Below are 21,037 nucleotides of genomic sequence, written 5' to 3' on the forward strand. Positions count from 1 at the left end.
GTTTATCTGAAATATATTCATTTAATTGGTTTGGCAATTGTGATTTTGCATTCTGACAGAATATGTAATTTGCATAAATAAATTCTAAACCTCTGTCAACTTGGCTGACATGAGTATTCGCCCTTTTTTAATCTTCAATTGCAGCTTTTGCATTAAAATGGACAAGCTTGATAAAAACAAGTCATGAAGAGATAAAATTTCCTTGGAAAGGCATTCATATAGAATTCACTTAAGCAATTTCTTTGTGTCCAAAACATATGGAATATGGAAATCACTTAAGCAATTTCTTTGTGTCCAAAACACTCTTTCCAGGGTCTTGTGTCACTTTGGCAGGTTGGGTTGCTGGTGTGTGCAGGAGAGTTTGACAAGCACTGAGGTACCAAAGAGAAAGATCTGAATTCTCAGTATCACAGAAGCATTGAAAATAAATAGATTTGCAGTAAAATCTAAAGGAGAATTATTTGGAAGATTTAAAAACCTGACAGAAGAGTAGCAATAGCACCAATACAGGTCTGTTGGGGCTTCCAGTTGATGTCAAATGCAGAATTTGGGATATGAATTCCAGTGTGAGAGGGTGGAAACTTTCCACTTCTTATTTCTGTCTTGGGTCGTGCAAAGCATTGAGAAAGAGCATGTTTGCTGTCAGTGGCAGGCCCCCATCTGTGAGTGAAGAAAGCCCTCCCTTTCTCTGGGAGTTAACAAAGGGCAGGACATCCCAGCCGGGCCACCTGGGCTTGGTGGGCAGCTGCTCAGCCAGACAGGGCACGGAGCACCAGGGTACTTGGCACTGCACAGCCCAGTGACCCCTTCACTGCTGCTGCTCCCCAGCATAAGCATTTGCTGTGCAGATCTATCAATTACAAATTGAAAGCATCCACATACTCAGGATAGTTGCAACATTTTCCCCAGGAATGTGAGAGATATTTGAAATTTCCAACTTCAAAAAGGGGGAGGGGGAGAGAAGGAATTTAATCCTGCTAGTGTATGAGGTAACGGCAATTCCTTGCAGTCAGGAGACTGGGGCTTAATTGATATCATATGGCTAACAAATGTACTCCAAAGCCAGCCTCATTTGATAGCTTTTTAATAACTAATAACTCTCAGTGGGAGTCCAAAATATGTATGTATGAAAAAGAGTGCTGGAGCTGCCTCTCTTGTCTGCCAAGATCACTGTTCCTGAAGCAAATTTGTACCTTTTGCAGTCCTGGAATAGACACCAGCAGTGGCTGGACACGTATTCTCTCGGCCTGCTCAGCCAGGAGTGTCTGGAAGAGCTGCAGAGATGCTGGAGGGCATGTCCCTGGAGGTGGCTGTGGCTGTCCACCCTCGCTGGGGTTGGTGATGAGCCATGGCTGGGGGAAGGACTGAACCCCTCCAGAGGTCCTCCCTTGCCTGCCCAGACCAGCTCCACACAGGCACACTTGCCCACGGCTGCAGGGCACATAAAGCTGTTGTCACTGGGCAATAATTCTGTCAGAAATAATTTTTCCCATGGGGTCCATTGCCTTGCCAAGTCACAGATCCCAAAGCAAGGAACTGTCCTCTGTGATGGGGCAGGAGAATCATCCAGGGTTGGGCTGCTCAGTCCCCTTTGGTAGCCCCATGTCACCTCCCCTGGTGCTCAGAGTCTCCCTACCTGCTCCCCAGCCTAGGCAGTGTCAGCAGACCACCAGCAGTGTCCCTCAGTGTCCCTCATCCCAGGAAAAACACAGAAATCAGCTGGATTCCCTGAACAGCTGATTGTAAAAAAGCTTTGCCTGAACAGCAGGGTCCAGGTGCAAGCAGATTTTTACAGAGCAGGATATATGCAAAAATATGGTCTACTGACTAGCACTAGCTGGCAAAACCAGAGGCTGAGTCCTACTTTCCTCCCTTTTCTCCCTGTCCCAGCAGGGTGGCTGAAGAGGAACACAAGGATATGACACTGCTGTGTCACAGAGTGCCATGTGCCTCTCTCCAACCCTCAAACTGGTGGGTGAGTGGCCAGGACTGGGCCATGTAGGGCCAGGAGTCACTGGTTGGCTCCCCAGGGCTCCTCAGCTGCTGGAAGCAGCTCATGAAGTGGCCACTGTTCTATCCCTTGGCAACTGAAATATGTGGTGGGGGTGACCTGAGTGAGTCCCTCACTGTGGCAGCCTGTGGGAGCCAGGACAGGGGAAATCCCATGCTGGACATCTGACCTCCTGCTTTATGGCATTGGTGAAACTTCTCATGGAGGGCTACTTTGTTTCCTTGTCTGGACTTGGTTTTGAGTTTTATGATTTTGGTTTTGTTGGGGTTTGGGTTTTGTGGGGTTTTTTTTAGTTGGTTTTTTGGTTTGGTTTTTTGTTTTTTTTTTTTATCCAAGGAACCAAATGTTGAAAAAATTGTGATCCTGTGCATCTTTCATTCCACCCATGGTAAATACCTCTTCTTGCTGTGGTTGCATCTGGGTTAGTGTCAAAAGGAATTCAGATGGTTTGTGCCTATAACCAGATGTAAAACTGGGCAAATTATACTTGGGATAATTCGTATGTATTTGATTTCTATTGCTTAACAAGAGGATGCAAAAGAAAACTTATTTAAAAAGTGTTTGCAGAAGGGCATTGAAGTACATATACTGAGAACAATTAATAAAGGACTTCTGGGATTATTAGAAAGACTACTAGGAAGACAGCGAATTATAGAAAATTAAAGATACTTGATGCAGGCCAGAAAGAGGAAAACAAAACCCAGGCTGAATAATTAATGATGAAAACAAAATTATATCCTACTGGAGAAGAAAACAAACACATTCAAAGAGTCCAGGAGTGCTTCTGTGAATAGAGTCTGATGACTGTAGCACTACCACTGTTTCTGTGAAGCACTGGCAATGTATCAAAATTAGTAGAAAAATCATGAGCTTTAAAACAATTCCTCAGAAAAGCACAGGTGAAATACTAAAAATGGCTATTTTGTGTTGAAAAAGGGAAGAAAAATTACTGCAGTGTCCATTGCCTAGTTATTCCTCCACTATTCCTCTGCTTCCAAACCAGCAGAGGTAACAGATTCATCAGGGGGCACCTGCCCAACCCAACTTCCTACAGAGACACAATGGGACCAATTTATAAATGTCATTATTGGAAGCAGTGTCAGGAAAGATTGTGGACTGTTACTATTACAGGACTGGTGGCTTTGTTTTACACATATACACACTGATTCTACTTCATCTCTATAAAGCTGCCATTGATTAGATTTTCATTAAGACTCACTAAATTGCACAATATATTTGAGTCAAGGTCTTTCCTTTAGCTTTCCACTTTCCCTGTTTCTCTTTGTCCATCAAAGCTCAAAATGATAATATTTTCATTCTGGAGTGTAAGATAATCAAAAGACGCTGTTATTTCATAAATGTCTGGTAAAAAAAGCAAAACCAAATCAGCCCAAACAACAGAAAGCAAGACCTATTGCAATGAAATTTCAATATGTGGTTCTGAAAACAGGTAGTTTAGATTTCAGCTTCAGTTCATCAAGGCCCACAAGAACTAGCTTACAGCTCTTCAAAACAAAAGTGGTGTTATTCAAGGTAATATTGAAGCAATATGGTTGGTAATTGTAGTAGATGATTTTGGGCTGCTTCTAAGCAGCAACAGAGTAAGATTTGCAATACCTTTATACAGTACTGATGGACCTACAAAACCAACCTAAAAACCCCAAACCCAAACCAAATAAATCAACATTGGTACTCTGTTACTGGAATGGTGCTGCTGCAGGAAAGAATTACAAGAAACAGGGTTGATGTTCAGGCCTTTTGTTGAAGACTGCAGGTGCTCAGTACTATGTGTGACAAGTTCCTCAAGCCATTTAAAATGCAGATCTCTTGACTCCTTTTCCTGATATGAGTGAGTTGCTTAACCTCTATAATTTTATTCTTTGTCACTTGGCCATGATTAGTAATAGGAATAGCTTACAGCCTCACAGGTATATAAAGAATCTGTTCTTAGGTTTATGCAATTAGAGGTTGCATCCTTCAGTATTTACTGTTACCTTTTATCCCAAAGGAGCAGCAAATTCTGGTAATTTGTTTCTTTCCTGTCCTTTCTCTGCACTTCCTTAACATCACCATTAATGCTGCAGTGCCAGATCCTACCCTTGGAAAACTGAGGTGGTTCCTTGGCCAGTGCCTTGCACCAGCTATGGAGCTGCTCCATCAGAGGTCCCCATGGGCAGGTAAAGCCACCTTTAGCTCTGGTGAAAGCCACCTTCCCCTTCAGTGCAAGACATGCCTGGCTCCAAGTGCTGATCACAGGGATCCAAGTCAGAGCCATGGAGCAGAGTTCCCTGCCATAGCCACGTCCTCAGTGAGACACAGCAAGTATACCAATGTACCACCACCACCCCTGAACTGTTTCCATTTCACAACAAGATGATACAAAAATTCTTGTGTCTGAGCATGCAAAGGTGCTCATTAAAAAGTTTGCTAATTTTTATGCCTCATAAATGTAAAAGACTCTTCAAGTTTGCTGTGAAAACATTCCTTTTAAAATCTGAGATATGCGACACAGAACAAATAGGATTTCAGAATAAAGCCTAGTTTCTATTATCTCAAGAATTCTGTTATTGTTAATTAATAATTCTGCTTTGCCTTTCTTTGTTTTCAAGTCTTTTCAAGGCATGTATTTCTGAAGATCTACTGTTTTACTGCTCTCCTTTGATGAATATTTTATCACATAGTAATGAACATCTTGTAAGGCAATTGTACAGTTTACAACTGTTACACAGTGAAACATAAAACAAGAGAGGGAAGCAGGAGCAGAATTCTATTAAACATTTAAACTTTTAGAAAAGCTAAAGTGACATGATATTAATTTATTCTAATGCCAGGCAGCATTTTGCCATTCTGCTCCTGCCAGCCACTTCCCTGAGTGGTGAGATTTGGCTGCTTGTGTGTGATCAGGTTGTTGGTCACCCTTTTGGAAGCATGGGGACAGGGAGCCGTGGTGCCACTGCCTGAGCTGGGGCACAGAGCTCTGGCAGACCCCACACCTGCCTGTGCCTCTCTTGCTGGCACTGCAAACTTCTCCCTGCCTGACAGTCGTGGCAGCTGATGCAGCACTGGATTTCATTTATCTCTGTCCTGAAGAGCTATTTGGAAACCTCGTGGTGAGTTTCTGGTCGGAGCACAAGGTCATTGCCCCTCAGTGGCTGGGCACATCCCACAGATGCCCTCCTGATGCAGAACATCACAGTGGGGGAAAGCATTTTCAACAGACATTATTTATTTACAGGCTGACAAAATGTAGGCCTTAGGGCTGAATATTAATGTAATAACCCTAACTGTAATAAACCAGCTGCTTCTCAGAAGTGCTGATCTCCCACAGCTTTCAATGTCTCTTATTTTTTTGCCCATATTCTTTACTGTTCTAAAAATCAGACTGCTTTAATTTCACTCTACAAGCAACAGTCTTATGTCAAGCAGCCTTTGGAGTTACTGTTTTGTTTCAGGATTGATTCTTGTGTTCTACTAAAGTAATTTACTTGAAAATTGTTTGCAAGACTTTTTTGAAGTGTTTGGGTTTTCAGGATTTCTTAAACATTCATAAGAACAGCACTACATGCAGTACTCTCCTGAGCAGTGTGCAGGTACCACAGATTTGATGTCACCGTTACCTGATACCCCCAGGGAAGCTTCACACAGTTCAAATGCAGGAGTTTTTTCTGGTGGAGGAGCACTGGCACATTTTTGTGTTGTGTGTTACATGGATGCATTTGGACCATTACTGACATTTGCATTTTATGTTATGAGGTGCTGATAAAGTGCTAGGAAAGGTTGTGCCCACCTTGACAGAAAAGGTTCCTCTTCTCTTGACTCTCTCCTTCAGCTCCAATTCCAGGTTGTACAGACAGTCCCAACCTTCACTATCCCTCCTCAGTTCAGAAGCTGATTTTTAATTTTTCTTTTCTGCAAAATGGATGGAAAACCAAGGGTTGCTGTGTGCTGGAGGAAGCACCCTCCAGAGTGGAGGCTGAGATCAGTGGTCCTGGTGCAAATGTCAGGCCTGAAACAACAGCACAGGGTGAGGTCTGCAGACTTGGCTTCACTGCTCTATTGTTCCTTAGGCTTTATCAAAAAAAAAAAAAAATAATAAGGCTGTGAGAGCTGATGGAGTTGTATTGATACCTCTCAAAACATTGATCCTTGTCCACAAGAGCTCTGTCACACTTTCCTGTTCTGCGGTCTTGGGTTGCTGCTACACTGTTCAGGAGGAAGCAGAGGGGCTAAAACCAATACTTGTGGAAATGTTCAACAGAAGGGGAGTAGGATTGTTTCTTCCCCTCAGGAAGTGGCAGTGGCACGAGGAATCTTTTCTCAGCCTCAGGAACCAATCTTGCCCCCAAACATGATGTCACCAGTTTCCAGCTGCTTGAGGCCATATTTCTTCTACAGCTGCTCCTCGAGCATGAGAAACTGCTGATAAACCAGAGTTTCAAATGCTCTGGATGAATTTTGGTGTTTCTACTGGTGCAAGTCTAGAGAAGCCTCATCAGTAGCAAGGTAGAAGATCTACCCATAACTCAAGTACCATTCTATAAGAAATACTGAGAGTTTTATTTCAGCACAGATTGAGTAGTAGGCCCCTACTACAGACAGTACAGAGCAGTACAGAGACCTACAGGAAAGAAGCAAAAAATTAGCTAGAATATGCTAAGTTTTCCATTTGGAGCATACACAAGCACAAGGATACCTATTCAGCTGCATAATCCTGCCAGAACAGGAAAGAACATGGTGATTTTATCCATTATCACTGTAGTAGAGTGAAGGATTTTGCATGGGGGAGTAAGCAGATTTTAAACAGCTTTAAAGATTTACTACTGCTTTTAAAAAAGTTGCACATCATGTCCATAACCTATTCACTCTGCCACATATTATCTTTGCATTCAATTGTTTGATAGGATTCACATACAAATTAGGCAGAGGAAAATGAGAATATCAGATGGCTCTAATGAGGTAGATCTGTTTAAAAAGATGTAAATACTCAGATTTCCTTGGAGGAAAAGCCACTTCCAAAGACAAAACAATGCACAGAACAGAGCACTGCTCTGCCTGCTATGGTAATTCCCACATCCTGAAGGGGCCTCATACTATATTTTACTGTGTCCTCTTACACACTACATTTACATAAAAAAAAAATAGTACTTGCTATCCTTGAAGTGCACACAAGAATTTTTAGCTGCATACCCACATAATTGCAGAACTGCCTTGGGTTTTCTCTTGGCATTATTCTGCCCTTGCCTGGCACCTCTGAGCTGCTTCCAGCCCAGCACTCCTGAATCAGTGGAGTGAGCTGACAGTGAAGCACAGCACACCGAGCCTTGTGTGAACACAGCAACAGTTTAGGAAATTGCTATCACTATCTCAGCATTTCAAATGGCATTAGTCTTCAGCCCAGCATTATTGTTATTACCTTATCTCTGGAAACATCCAAAATCCAGAACACTGGAACCCTTTTATTCCACAGGCTTTCAGTGGGGCCCACAGGCTATCAACCTGAGCACTGAAAATCAGAGGTGGAACTAACCAAATTAAATCTTTCTCTTGACTTCCTTTGCAAGTATCTTTTGACACTTTCATGCCCACCAGCCCATCCAAAGGCAGGGGCCAGCTCAACACTGTTTTGCCTTTGGCTGCTGCAAATACTGTTGGAACATGCCTGGCCACCAGGCTCACCACTCAGGGAAACACCAAGTAAGATGAAGGTGCAAAGAGGAGAGGGAAAAGGGAAAGAAACATCTATTTTTGGACATTAAAATAAAGTCTTTTTTAAATCACCAGTGTTGGCAAGGAAAAATATTTGATTTGAGATTTGCAAGTGATTAATTATATTTTTAAGCTGGCATGAAGTCTGCCCTTTGTCTCACAGGATCTAATCCAACACCAGCTGAAATCACTTGCCCATGGACGTGCACTTGGACTTTCATGTAAGTTAATACTTTACATAAAAACTTACAGCTTAAAATTACCCAATAGAAATGTTTGCAATAACTACCTTTCTATAAAAATAAGCCTCCATATTTTTAGAAGCATTTTAAGTGTTTACTATAAAATTTTATTATATATTAAACTTAATTACCCAAATTAAGTTCTCAGTTATTGTACCTGTGCATGCTGTTTTGTTCTTTGCTTCAGTAATGCCAGACAGTATAGTGATTTGATTGTATTTTGAAATTTTGATTGCATTTATTCAGGTATTTCAAACTGGTAGTGAACTAATGATAGAATCTGGTTAAGCTTTAGTATTACTGACAGCAACCACGCAGGCTCTGCACTGCCAATCATGGCTGGCAACAACCCTGGGATTTTCTGGAAGAAAGGCAGCAGTGATCAAACAAATGTGACTGTCTGCTAGGTCCTAATGCTGAATCAAAAGCAGATTTCCATTTTGAAGCCAAATCTTTCTCAAACCCAGGTTTTCATAGATGAAAACATTACATCACCTTGGGGGAAAAGGGAAAGGATACAATAAGAAATTTTAAGGCAAATAAGCCTTATAGGTTGCCAAGTATATGACTGCTGACAATTAATTTCATTTATGCACTTATAGAACATCTTTTACATTCTTATATCCAGTATAATAATCTCCTCCCCCCATACCCTGAGTCTCCACAGTACTAAACCATCAAAATAAGAAGTTACATTCTTATTATTTTGATTTGAAATGTGAGTTCCCTGTTACTCTAAACGTTGTAGCAGGCATATATTTTCTGGTAAGCTCACTGATGAGCTCTGCTAGCCATACAAATAATACAAACATAATTCATTGCAAAGATATGCCCCTTTCAGAGATCACTTCATTTATTCCTTGCAGTAGCTGAAAAATCCACACATTAAATCAGGTTTTCCAGCTATGCTTTTTGTCATATTTATGGTCTCTTTGGTAAAATCAAAGGAATGCACTTCTGTGTAATGGGGCATAGTTTGAATGGGGCACAGTAACCATCACACCATAAAATTTAGAGTTGGGCTGCCTGATTACAAAAGCATGTCCTCACTCCAGCCTTTGCACAATGCAGCTGTTTAAATCACTGGGAGTTTAAAATTGGAGTCACCTGAGAACTAGAATTGCATGTGATGGCAAAATGGAAGAAGATATTAAGTTTGGGCTGCCAATTTCAGAGCAATTTCTAGAAGTCTGAGAGCTTACTGATAAAATTATGAGATGAAGAACATGCAGCAGTCATTAAACTCCTTCCCTTTTGCTTGCATCATGAGATTTCTTATCCCAACACTTTACTGTGGGACTCCTTGGACTTAGAAACAATACCAACAAACAAGAACAGGGTAATGAGATTTTTGATGAATGGGGCCTTTAACTCCTGCTGGTTTTCTCCTGAGACATGCTCTCTGCTACTGCTCACTGGAACATTAATAAATGTTCATGTATTAATATATTGGACAAAACCTTGAAATCCCTACTTGGTTTAAAAATGTTCATGATGTGACAATCCCATGTAAATTTCCAAGTACAATATGCTAGTGCAATGACCACCCTCCTTTTCTTTAAGGTGATGAACGTGGAGAATGCTCCTGGGAGACCTCACTTCAGTCTTCCAGTACTTGAAGGGAACTTATAAAAAACATGGAGAAAATTTTACACAGGCAATGAGTGTTGGGAATGGTTTTAAACTTAAATAGGAGAGATTTAGATTTGCTGTTAGGAATAAATTCTTCTCTGGGAGGATGGTGAGCACTGGCAGATTCCTTGGAGAAGCTGTGGATGCCCCATCCCTGGAAGTGTCCAAGGCCAGGTTGGGTGGCAAAGTGGAAAGTGTCCCTGCCCATGGCAGGGAGTTGGAACTAGATGGTATTTAAGGTCTCTTCAAACAAGTAATTTACGAGTTGATGCTGAGGAAGATTTGTGCCATGGCTTAGTTTGGGCATTGGAGCCACCTCTGATCCCACCAGCTCTGGAAGGTGGATGGGAACTGGCCAATCCCCACTACATTTCTCTCCTCTGGGAGCATGAGACAGAAAGAGGGGGAGGTGACACTTCACCAGACACTCTAAGTTACAATAATTGCATTGTTATAAGAAACTACAGTGGCTTTTTTTTCCCCTTATATTTTTCATGCTCCTCCACAGAAGCACCCAAACCATGTGAGCTGCCAAGGATACTCAGGATGATATGTGACTCATTAAAACTCAATAAATGAAGGTTTAATAGCATGCTTTTGCTGCTTTTCCTAATTTCAAATGCTAAATAGCCCCATATCTTATTCTCAAGGTAATTCTCAGTTTTTGAAAAAAGAGAGAACACCACACTTCCCCACCTAAATATTAAATACTGAAGACTCAATAATTTATTTTTATCAGAAATGTGTAAGAAAAACAATGTGATTATCAGAGCTAATGCCAAATCACTGTCTCCTCAGGATGACATCTCAGAGGTTTCCAGATCTCATGTCAAAGCATCACTTATCTCCCATGCAGGGCAGTTTCTGCAGGGCAAAGGCCAGCGCAGAATCTGTCCTCTACTCTTTCCTGAGGCTACTCATACACTTTCCACAGGAAATGAAGTTTAAGGATTACCAGACACCATTGCAAGACGGCTCCTTCTGGTTTTCCTATACTAATAAACCCTCAGCCCTGCTGCCAACAAGATGTCAGTAAATTCAATAGCTTCCAAAACCCTTTTTTAACTGTGGAGCATCTGCAACAGCACAGGGATAAGCAGAGCAATCCTCCTTCTCTACAACCTCAAAACTGTTTTATTTGGAAATTAGTGGAAAGCCATTGCTGAACCAGAGCATCACAGGGAATTAAAGGTACAAGACTTCTTTCTTTTCAGCAGTTAATTGATTGTAGAATTTTTTTCCATGTTTGCAGCTATTGTTTTTCTCCTTTCTATTAAATCTGGGTGTATAGTACTTCAGATAATTTTGATTACCACCTGCATGAAACATACACACATCTTGCATATGACATCACCTTTCATGGTGATGACCTTATCTGCAAGATTTGAGTTAATTCTCTGTTTTACCTGATTAACTCCACTGAACTGATCACACTTGCTTCTCTCTCTGGCTAAGATGTACACAGCTGCTCATCTAAAGCATACAAATTATCTCATAGCCTAGTTATGCTGCTGACACAAGGTCATGAAAAATGTGCCAACAAAACAGAATCCCCAGCGCTCCAGCAGACAACAACGAACCTCATATTTCACTATAACTTGGCAATTAAGTTGGAAGAAATACCTCAGGAGAGGAGCCATTCTCCAGGATTTCAAGCAGAACAAACCGCTGCTGCTGAATTAGCTGAGACCCACTGCAGCGTGCAGGCAGAATGTGAACCATGCTGGAATGCTCTGTTCTTAACCTTTAGAACAGCATAAATTAGGATTCCTGTAAGCAAGGCACAGGGAATGCTGAGATCTGCTGCATGAAACCGTGCTCAGCAGAACTCAGCATCACCAACCCCTGCAAGCAGCTGCAGTGCCACCGGCCTGCCAGGCACCCCAGCCTGTGGCCTGGCAGGGAGCACCCCAGAGCTGGGAGTGACAGGACTGTCCTGTGGGAGCACCCCACAGCCAGGGTGACAGGGCTGTCCCCTGGGAGCACCCACAGCCAGGGTGACAGGGCTGTCCTGTGGGAGCACCCCAAAACCAGGGTGACAGGGCTGTCCCCTGGGAGCACCCCAGAGCTGGGAGTGACAGGACTGTCCTGTGGGAGCACCCACAGCCAGGGTGACAGGGCTGTCCCCTGGGAGCACCCACAGCCAGGGTGACAGGGCTGTCCTGGCCCCACAGGTTCTCCCGTATGCCCACTGCTGGCTGGTGCCCCAGACACATGTGAGCCCACTGGGAGCATCACCCTGACACCAAGGCAGTAGTGACCCGAGGCAGGAAAGAGATGGATGCAGCCCACAGAGACCTGCAACGAGTCAATTATCCAACACCAGGCAATTACTGGCAGTCAAACTTCTGCAGACTGCAGGAAGGAGCTTTTCCTCCCTGCTCAGCACAGCCCAGTACATTACCATACACACACTTCCACAGCACTGGTAAAGAACAATGTACTTTTCTGCCAGGCCACACAAATTTAATCAGAGCACACTACCTGCAGCAGACACTGCAGTGGCCCAGGGAGCAGAGCAGGGCTCACTGGAGGTGACAGCCATCTCCTCGCAGGGACACCAAGGACAGGCAGAGCAGGACTGCCAGGCTGGGGCAGAGCAGTGGGTGCAGGGCTCCCACAGCTCCTTCACACAGACCTGCCCCCAGCTCATCCCAGGTCATTCATTCCTCTGCTACCCAACAGCAAGGACTGTTAGAAACAGGGAAGGGAGGCACAAATGCTGCCGCTATTCTGCGTGGCCAGAGCAGACTCAAAAAGATACAAAGAAACTTGGAAATCCCAGAGAAAATTAGGTCCCAACCCATTTAGGAGAACCTGAGCAGATAGCATGGTCTATTAGTCAAGCACAGTTTCAGGTTTCACCTGTTCCTGCACTGGAAGAGGTCTGACATATTTTATGGACACAAAAATATCTTGCAGTTGACTATCATTTAACCTCATTTTTCCTTTCTAGAAGAGTTTCCTTTGAAGTTCCTCTGTGTATTTCATTATTGTCTTGGGATCTGGAAAAGCTGTTGTTACTTGAAACCATGAGATCTGGAATCCATTAAAGATGAGGCTGAGCCAGGGAGCACTGGCATGGTACTGAGCGCTCAACCACAACAATTTAACCCAATTGTGCAAGAAAACCTTGATTAATTATATCCTCAGTAATTACGTCTAAAACTATTTCTACTCTCTAAATGAGAGGTAACTAAGTTGAAATAACTAATTTGAAATAGGAATAACACACTTTATCACATTCACATGACCGATATAAACTGTATAAAATTACAATTGACTAAGAATGAAATCCACTCCTGTCCATCATTCTCAGAAAATCTATACTGCCCGCAGGAAGACATACCAGCCACATGATGCATTATTCATGGGATTATAATGTTTCCTCTCTTTCCAAAAGCAGTAAGATTTGCAGGAAAATAACAGAGTATGTAAAGTACAATGCAAATCAAAGCCTAACAGGTAAAAGTTACCACCTAGTGCTATCTTCCCACTCCAGTGGTGGAGGCTGGGAAGGACAGAGATGCTCCAGTCTGCACAGTAACCATCCCCTGGGGACGGGACATTCTGGGGAAGTGTGATTCTGCACCATGTGACAGGTACAGCAATGAAGAGTCACACCTTTGCCATCAGAGCTGGGACCTTGCTGTGCCCTCCCACCCTCTCCCCCAGGATTAAGCCCAGTGCCAGTTCATCCCATTTGCAGCACAGTCAGCAAGTGCATCACACCTGTGCTTCCAACACATCTCACAACCTGAAAAAGTTCAGAGAAGAACCACAGCAGACAGATAACATCTCTCCAAACATACAATTATTTTCAGTAAATCATTGTATCTGCTTTAACAGCCCTGATCAAAAGTAATTACAACCTTAACTGCAGAAATTCTCACAGCACTTACAATAAAGGGCAGCCACACAAGAGAGGTCTTCCCAAAGATCAAGCAAACCACAGCAGACACTCTGCACTGCAGCACAGGGGCACAGTACCAGTGTCCATGTCCTGCTGGGGTGGGAGGGACCACATCCCCTGGACAACCTTGCCTTTCCCCAGCCAGCCATGATCAATGGCACACTGAGAGAGAGGAAGCATTTTAATGGAGTTCAACAAAAAAGGAACTTTCAAAAATGCCCTGTATCTGCTTAAAATTATATTAGAAGAAAGGTATAATGAGTGTCTCTACTTCCACTAAAGGATATCTTCTCTTACTGTAAAATCTGGTCTATAGCACAACAATCATACATTTAAGTTAACACTTCCCAATTATAGCAAATTAATAACCCACTGCCACAGGGAAAAATGAGCCTAACCACGTATCATTCTTAGAGCAGCTAATGGGCATGGAGTGGGATAGCTCTGGTGCTAAATGGTAAATAATGCATATAGTACATCAAATTTTGCAGGTAGGTAGACAGTTTAATTTGCTTCCTACTGAAAAAGGGAGAACCTTTTAATGAGTAAAACATTGATCTCAAGACTAACATGCAAGACTTCCTTCACACATCCACCTACTGTTACATATGTCCATCATACAGAGAATATTTAACACAGATCATGTTTCAAGTTATGTGTGTGGATATGTATGAACAGACATATCCATACATGTGTATACAGACACACAGAGAACCTTACAAATAAAATAAAATTCTCTGTGAATTCACTGATATGGAAGTCTCAAAACATCTGAGAATAACATATTTAAAGTTTTCTAAGAGACTGATAAGGGGTTGCCACTGTATCAAAGGCTCCTCAATCACATACCATTTATCTGTAAGTTTTAGGAAAATTAAATGAAAGTCATTTGCAATATCCAACTCTTTTTCATATAAAACTGAAGTCATTCCCTACAGAAAAGCTAAGGAGTGCAACCAGCTGCACAGGGTTTTGTTTTGGGGAGATTTTTTGTTGTGTTTTTGGGTTCTTTTTTTTTTTTTAGGTTTTTTTGGGTCTTTTTTGGGTTTTTTTGGTTTTTTTTTTGAAACAAAACAAAACATTCAGCTGTTCTTTGGAGCCTTTGAGTTTAAATATAAAAGAAATTACTCTCTGCCTTTCTCCATCCCCCAGGGCTAGAACCCCCATGCATATCTAAGCAATTCTTATGCAATCTATGCTCACTAGTGCGGAGTGTTGCTCTCCCCATGGCACAACCACCATTCACTCACAGCTCCACAGAAGACTTGGTAGGAACAGAAGATATTTAGACTTCAGAGCTTGAAAACCAAACAAATTTACTCTATACAGAGTAACAGTTTCTCTTTCTTAAGGTAGTTAGAAAAATTGTGAAAATTGCCTTGACATAACCGGGGTGATGTTATGCAGTGGTGTTGAGGCGTAACAACCTAAATGCTTTTTCCACACTCCCAATAATGCACAGACACTCAGACCCTTTCCACTCAGCCCTAGAAGCACAAGAGGGAAATAAATCCTTCACATGTTTTCCTGGCTGACACTGAAGGAACTCATCAACCCACAGCGAGATGCAATGAGATCCAAAACTGGACTCTTTGTAGTTGAGCAGGAACAACTTCAGCCAACTGGAAATTACTCCTGATGGAAACTTTGTGATTTTTCTTTTCCAGCAGATTAATTGAAGTAAAAGTTTAACTTGATATTTCATTCCAGTATCTCCTGGCAACTGATAATCAGTGATAACTGCTATGCTAGCGATTCATAATTGAAAGCATTTCTCCTTCTTGCAAATGGCATCACACATTTGGAATTGATAATGCAGAGAGATTTGGCCTGAATTCCAAATTACCTAAGGATCCAAACTCATGATACTGATTATTTTTCAAATCTCGTGTTTTCAAAGACAAACTGCAGTTCACATTCCCTCATATTCTCTTGCGTGTTTGAACTATTAGAAAATAGCTGGTTCATGTTTCAAAGGATCTGATTTTCTAATAGAAGGTCTAGAATTTTATCCTTTATATTTCATTTTTATCATGAAAAATTCTCAGCTAATCCAGAGCCTCCAAATCACTTAGGAATTATCACAGATACCACAGTATCAATATCTGTGGGAGAACTCCCCAGCCCACTGTAAATCAGTACATCTGTAAAAGAGAAATATAGACTGTCCTGTATAAGAAAATAAAAATTAAGACAACAGTAAAAACCCCAACAAAGGTATTCTTCACTCAACCCACACTGGCAGGTGACTTAGGGAGACAGATCAGGTTCCAACACATTACAGGAAAGACAAAAATCAAATTATCATAGAATTGTTTAGGTTGGAAAAGATCTTTCAGACTATCAAGCCCAAATGTTAACCCAGCACTGCCAAGCCCACCACTAAACCGTGTCCTTAAGCCCCACATCTACACGGCTTTGAAATACCTCCAGGGATGGTGACTCCACCACTTACCTGGGCAGCCTGTTCCAGTGCTTGACAACCCTTCTGGGGATGAAACTTTCCCTACTACTCAATCTAAATATCCCCTGGTACAGCCTGAGGCCATTTTCTCTTGTCCTATCACTTCTTACCTGGGACAAGATTCCAATTCCCACTTTGCCACAACCTCCTGTCAGGGAGTTGTAAAAAAGGGTGAGGTCCCCCTGAGCCTCCTCTCTCCAGTCCCCTCAGCTGCTCCTCACCAGATTTGTGCTCCAGACCTTTCCCAGCTCCGTTGCCCTTCTCTAGACACATTCCACAACTGTTGTATACTGAGGGTCCCAAAATTGGACACCACACTCTCAAGGTGCAGCCTCACCAGGGCCCAGCACTGGGGGACAGTCACTGCCCCGGTGCTGCTGCCACACCACTGCTGACAACATTTCTGTAGTTGTGCTCTGCCCTGGGCTGAGAAAAGGCCAGACTATGTCAGCCGGAAAGATCACACCCATCCCATGACAGGAAGACATCCCACCCTCCAAAATATTTGCTCCAGAAATGTAAATCCCAAACTCAAACCGCCCACTGTGGTTCTCCGTAGGGCTGGCAGGAGGCACCTCAGCTCCTGTGTGAGGTGGGCTGGGAATCTCCTGCTCCTTCCACACTCCAGCAGCCCTTGGCCAGAGCTGGGGCTCGTACACAAACCCCTCTGCTGTCAGCAGGGACATCTGAGTGAGAGGATGGAATGATGGATTCCACACGCCCATTTATAGCAGCTTTGGTGGCAGAGGATCCAAACAAGTCAGGAAAATAACATATGACTACAGCTCTGAGCAAAAGAAAATAATCCGTTAAAAGCTGAAGGAAATTTTGCCTAATTCTGCCTTTGATCAAAAAGGAAACTATATACACAGCAGGACCCAGATTTTTTTTTTTTTTTTGGACCAGCATATAGCCCATACATGACTCTGCACTTCCAAGTACACAATGTGGGAAGATAAAGAGAAATATTTTTTTAGATCTGTATTTGGAAACACTGGGTCATCCAAAGATTCAGAGAAAAACTGGAAGCTGCCAGCTTGGTGGTGTATTCCTCATCCTGTCATCAAATGCCCTACCTGAACCATGCTGTGATTTCTGAAGCAAGGCAATACTGTTCCCACTCAGCAGAGTTCATTTCAACTGGCCAGGTTGCAAGGGGGTTATCTCTGCCACCTCCTGCTAAGCAAATATTATAAATCATGTCCCTGCTCCACAAAGTAAAAAAAAAAAAAAAAAAAAAAAAAATCAAAAAACCAACCCCCAACCAACCAAAAAACCCAAAACAACTCAAAATAATCAAAACAAACCAACCAACAAAAACTACAAAAAAACCCAACAGCCAACCAACCAAGACACAATACCCCCCCCAAAACCAAAACAAAACTTTACAGCAATAATTAACCTAAATATTGAAGTGAAAATAATATTAAAATGTTAACAGCAATTCTCATGAAGACTGATGCAATAATTAAATGGAAATAAATTAACATTTTCATGCACTAAATGAAATAAACACAGAACCCACACACACAAAACCACAGTTTACATTGGAAAGACAGCTTAAAATGAGCATGGTTTAACTCAAATTTTTTTTTATTAAAGTATGAATGCATTTATGCCGGAGAACAGTTTACATACATTGTAAAGCAACAAGCATATTTTCAAGAGGTGTGGGCCCTCCTCAATACATCTCCATGCTCAATCTACATGCTTTACCACTGGACTCGCACATACACTCTCACATACAAACACAGAGACACAACACAGACACAGAGCTATCTGCTTGGATTAGCTTTCTTTTAAGGCTTCTGTAAGGTGCCCTAGTGCCCCTAACATTACCATAATTACAAACAAAATTGTACAAATGAGCAGCATTACTTGCAAACTATTGATCTGCTCTCAGCCTTAAAAAATATCAAGTGAAACAAGTTTTTCCTTTATTTGAGTTTTATTAAACATCTGCATTTAAGAAAGGCATGACTGTATATCTGTGAACAAGGAAAGGTATGGGAATCTTAACATGAGGTTCTCAACCAGAACAGATGTTCAAACCTGACTCCTAAGGGACCATTTCCTTTGATCTTTACAGTGAGGCAGCCCTGCGTGGTGGGACACTGCCAGCTCCATCCCACCAGGGTCGCTCGACCAGCAATGCGGCCAGGGGAACACAGAGCTGTGCCCACCGTGCTCGGATCTCGTCACACCTGAGGTTGATGAGAAGTCACAGTTCTAACACTGACCCACCCAAGTGTCCCTCAGCTCTTCCCAGCGGGCTCCCTCCTGTGGAGCACATCAGGGTAGGATAATGCACAGACAGCAGGGCTGACTTGCTGAACCCCCGGCCACCAGGGAGTATTTTTGCCCACCCCTTTTTGGTATCCTGCAGTAAATAGTCTGAAACTGCAACTACTGGTGTTGGGTGAAAGACGTGGCAGCCAGTATATTAAGAAAATAGGTACAATGAATAAAATAAAGGATAGCATATGATATAATGTGTACATACAAGCATCTTTCATTTTTTATCTGTGAAATGTGACTTAACTGCAGAATGCCAGGCCATTAGTCTAGAAGGCTGTGTATGGCTGTCTTAGCCTACGTACAGTCAAAGGATCTGTGTGATGTATCGTGGGGAAAGATTCTTCGGGAACCATTAGGGCTTTCCAGGCCTACTTGCTTTTGTGCATCAGCATCAGCCCGCAGCTAGGAATGCCAGAGAAGCAACTAATAAAATTGCCTGACCGGTCTTATAAGACAAACAGGAATGACTATACTTTATGGTATGCGCCTGAACTACAAAGATGAGAAAGGGACAGTGATGGGAGGGTGACAGAGGTGGGGGAGGGAGATCTTTTTCTCACTCTTACAACAGCAGCAGATTTCAATGTAACGTAATTACTTTAATGATGCATATTTCTAGGTACCAAATTGCTCTTCTGATTTAAAAAGCTGGTCAGACAAGTGTTTGGCAGTCCTTTCATTACCCAGTTTCAATTGTTGCTTATTCATCTATCAGCTCTCATTCCCTAAGCCATTTCTGCCTTTGCTGAACTGTGAATGAGTTCAGTCAGCCATCATCAGATTCAAATTCATGAGACACTTCCTCCGATGAGCTGTTCCTGTGGATCCGGCCATCGCTTTTCATGCTGTGAAAAGTCTTCTTAAAGGCCTCCATCATGGCATGGGCCAGCTTCTTGGCCTCCAGCTTGCTCTCACACTCCACAGCGTGGCAGTCCATCTGGTAGGACAGGTCATCGTTGATCTCCCGATAGACCCAAGCAAAGATGTTTGGGCTGACGTTGTGGTCAGCAGTGCAGTAGGCTATACGTGCTACCTGAAAGGTATCCATGTGCACTGTCGCCTCACCTTTGAGGTCCAGATGATGCAGCCAGACTTGGAAAGGACGAATTTCCAGAAGGGCATTAGCTGGGTAAACATCCTCCCTGGTGAGTGTGTGCTTCTTCCACAATTCAATGACTGGTTTTTCTGTGCAGCCTGACAAAAATTGCATCCCTGTTGTGGAAACCTTACCCAAATATGTAACCTGCAAAGAAGAGCAAAGATAGGTGAAAACACAGGGAGCAGACTCTGGTGGTAATATCTGCCATCCCGGGGAGTTTCACTGGGGAAATAAAAGCACACACCTCCCCCTCACAAACTCCCAGATTTCCGCATCATTTTCAGTAAAACAATTTTTAAATGCTCTCCAAATATTTGCTTTTGCAAATGCTGACTTCATCATTCAAACCCAGAGATTAAAAATGCCCAAGTGTCTGAGTTTTAAGGCATTCCACTTTCTTCACCACCCCTACACAGCCCAATTTTAGAGCCCATGACTACCCCAAGCTGATCTTAGCAAGTGCCATTGGAGCAGGTCCCAGGTAGATGTGATGCAAACCACTGCTTTTTTTGCCTTCATACTTTATTCAGATGATTTTTCTGTACCATACTTCAAACATTAGTATTAGGGAGATGGAGACATTCTCAGTTTGATAATGCAAGGCTGCAGGAGGTCAGAAAAGCAGTAGAAGATTTTAAACTGTTTGAATGTTTCTGTTCCAAAATGATCCTGTTTTTCCACCACTTCTGCTACTTCTACTTAAGTATTAAGCCAGGAATAGCTCAAAGCTGTTCAAAACTTTATCTTTGAGCAGGGCTGAGATATTTATTACATCAATTTAAGAAACTATGCTGCTAAAAACTCTAGCAATAAATCTACCCAAGTTTAATCACATCATCTCTCTGCTTTCCTGTCTAGTCCTTTTGAGTAAATACCCCTGTTAGGCAATCAGCACAGGAAAGCAAGGTGGTTTTAGTGCCTTTACAGAAATTTGTTCACCAAATATCAAATTCACTAGGAGGTCCACATCAAAATTCTGTATCAAGCCTGTGCAGAAACATTCCCCTAAATCTGTGCATCTACTAATGAGGCTTCCTTCCACTTACAGCTGAATGGAAGATTATTTTATCTGGGAAAAGGGATTTTCTCTAGGAAAGACAGATCAATGCCACATAAATGCAATTATGTAGATTATTCTATTTATTGCTGTTGTCAGGATGGTACATTTAAGAACAACTATATGAAAGCAAAATTGTCTTCATCTATCTCTTGCAGCAGTAACTGCTTGAGACAGAATCTTTTACCCCTTGCTTGATGTCTTATAACCTTCTCTACATTTTACTCAAGGCATTTGGAGGAAAAAAGTAATCACATGAACTTTTCAAACTAATTTCTTCAAAATTCTGCATTAAACCCACAGTATAGGTTATTTTTATGTTGCAAATGTGTTAAGAAATGTAAAGAAAAACCATGGAATTTCTACATTTAAGCACATTTAAAAATTATAACCACAAGAAATACAGGATTTGTAATCCATGCAAACAAAATTTTCCACAAGAAAAATATTTTGCTGCAAGTTTCACACGTTTTGTCAAACTTAGAGGCCTAAATTAAGCCATAATTAAGAAAAAAACTTATGAAACTTTATTGGAAGTCTGTGTGACTTAATCATGCTTGCCAAAAAAGCAATTTCATAGCACTGACATTTCAAAATGGGAAGTTTTATTCTTTG

At 42.1% G+C, this 21,037-nt stretch overlaps 1 protein-coding gene across 4 annotated transcripts in view; it reads right to left on the reverse strand.

The window, feature by feature from the left end:
- Positions 1-18,844: 18,844 nt before the first annotated feature.
- PID1 (phosphotyrosine interaction domain containing 1) overlaps positions 18,845-21,037 on the reverse strand; it is a 92,526-nt gene continuing 90,333 nt past the window's right edge. For all 4 annotated transcript variants that reach the window (XM_021536980.4, XM_021536979.4, XM_085587705.1 and 1 more), the window contains exon 3: positions 18,845-19,509. In XM_021536980.4, the coding sequence (XP_021392655.1) occupies positions 19,033-19,509 (477 nt within the window). In that variant the 3' untranslated portion in view covers positions 18,845-19,032. The remainder of the gene's footprint in view (positions 19,510-21,037) is intronic.

Source organism: Lonchura striata, chromosome 9, assembly GCF_050655825.1.
Source record: "Lonchura striata isolate lonStrDom1 chromosome 9, ASM5065582v1, whole genome shotgun sequence".
Lineage (NCBI taxonomy): Eukaryota > Metazoa > Chordata > Aves > Passeriformes > Estrildidae > Lonchura > Lonchura striata.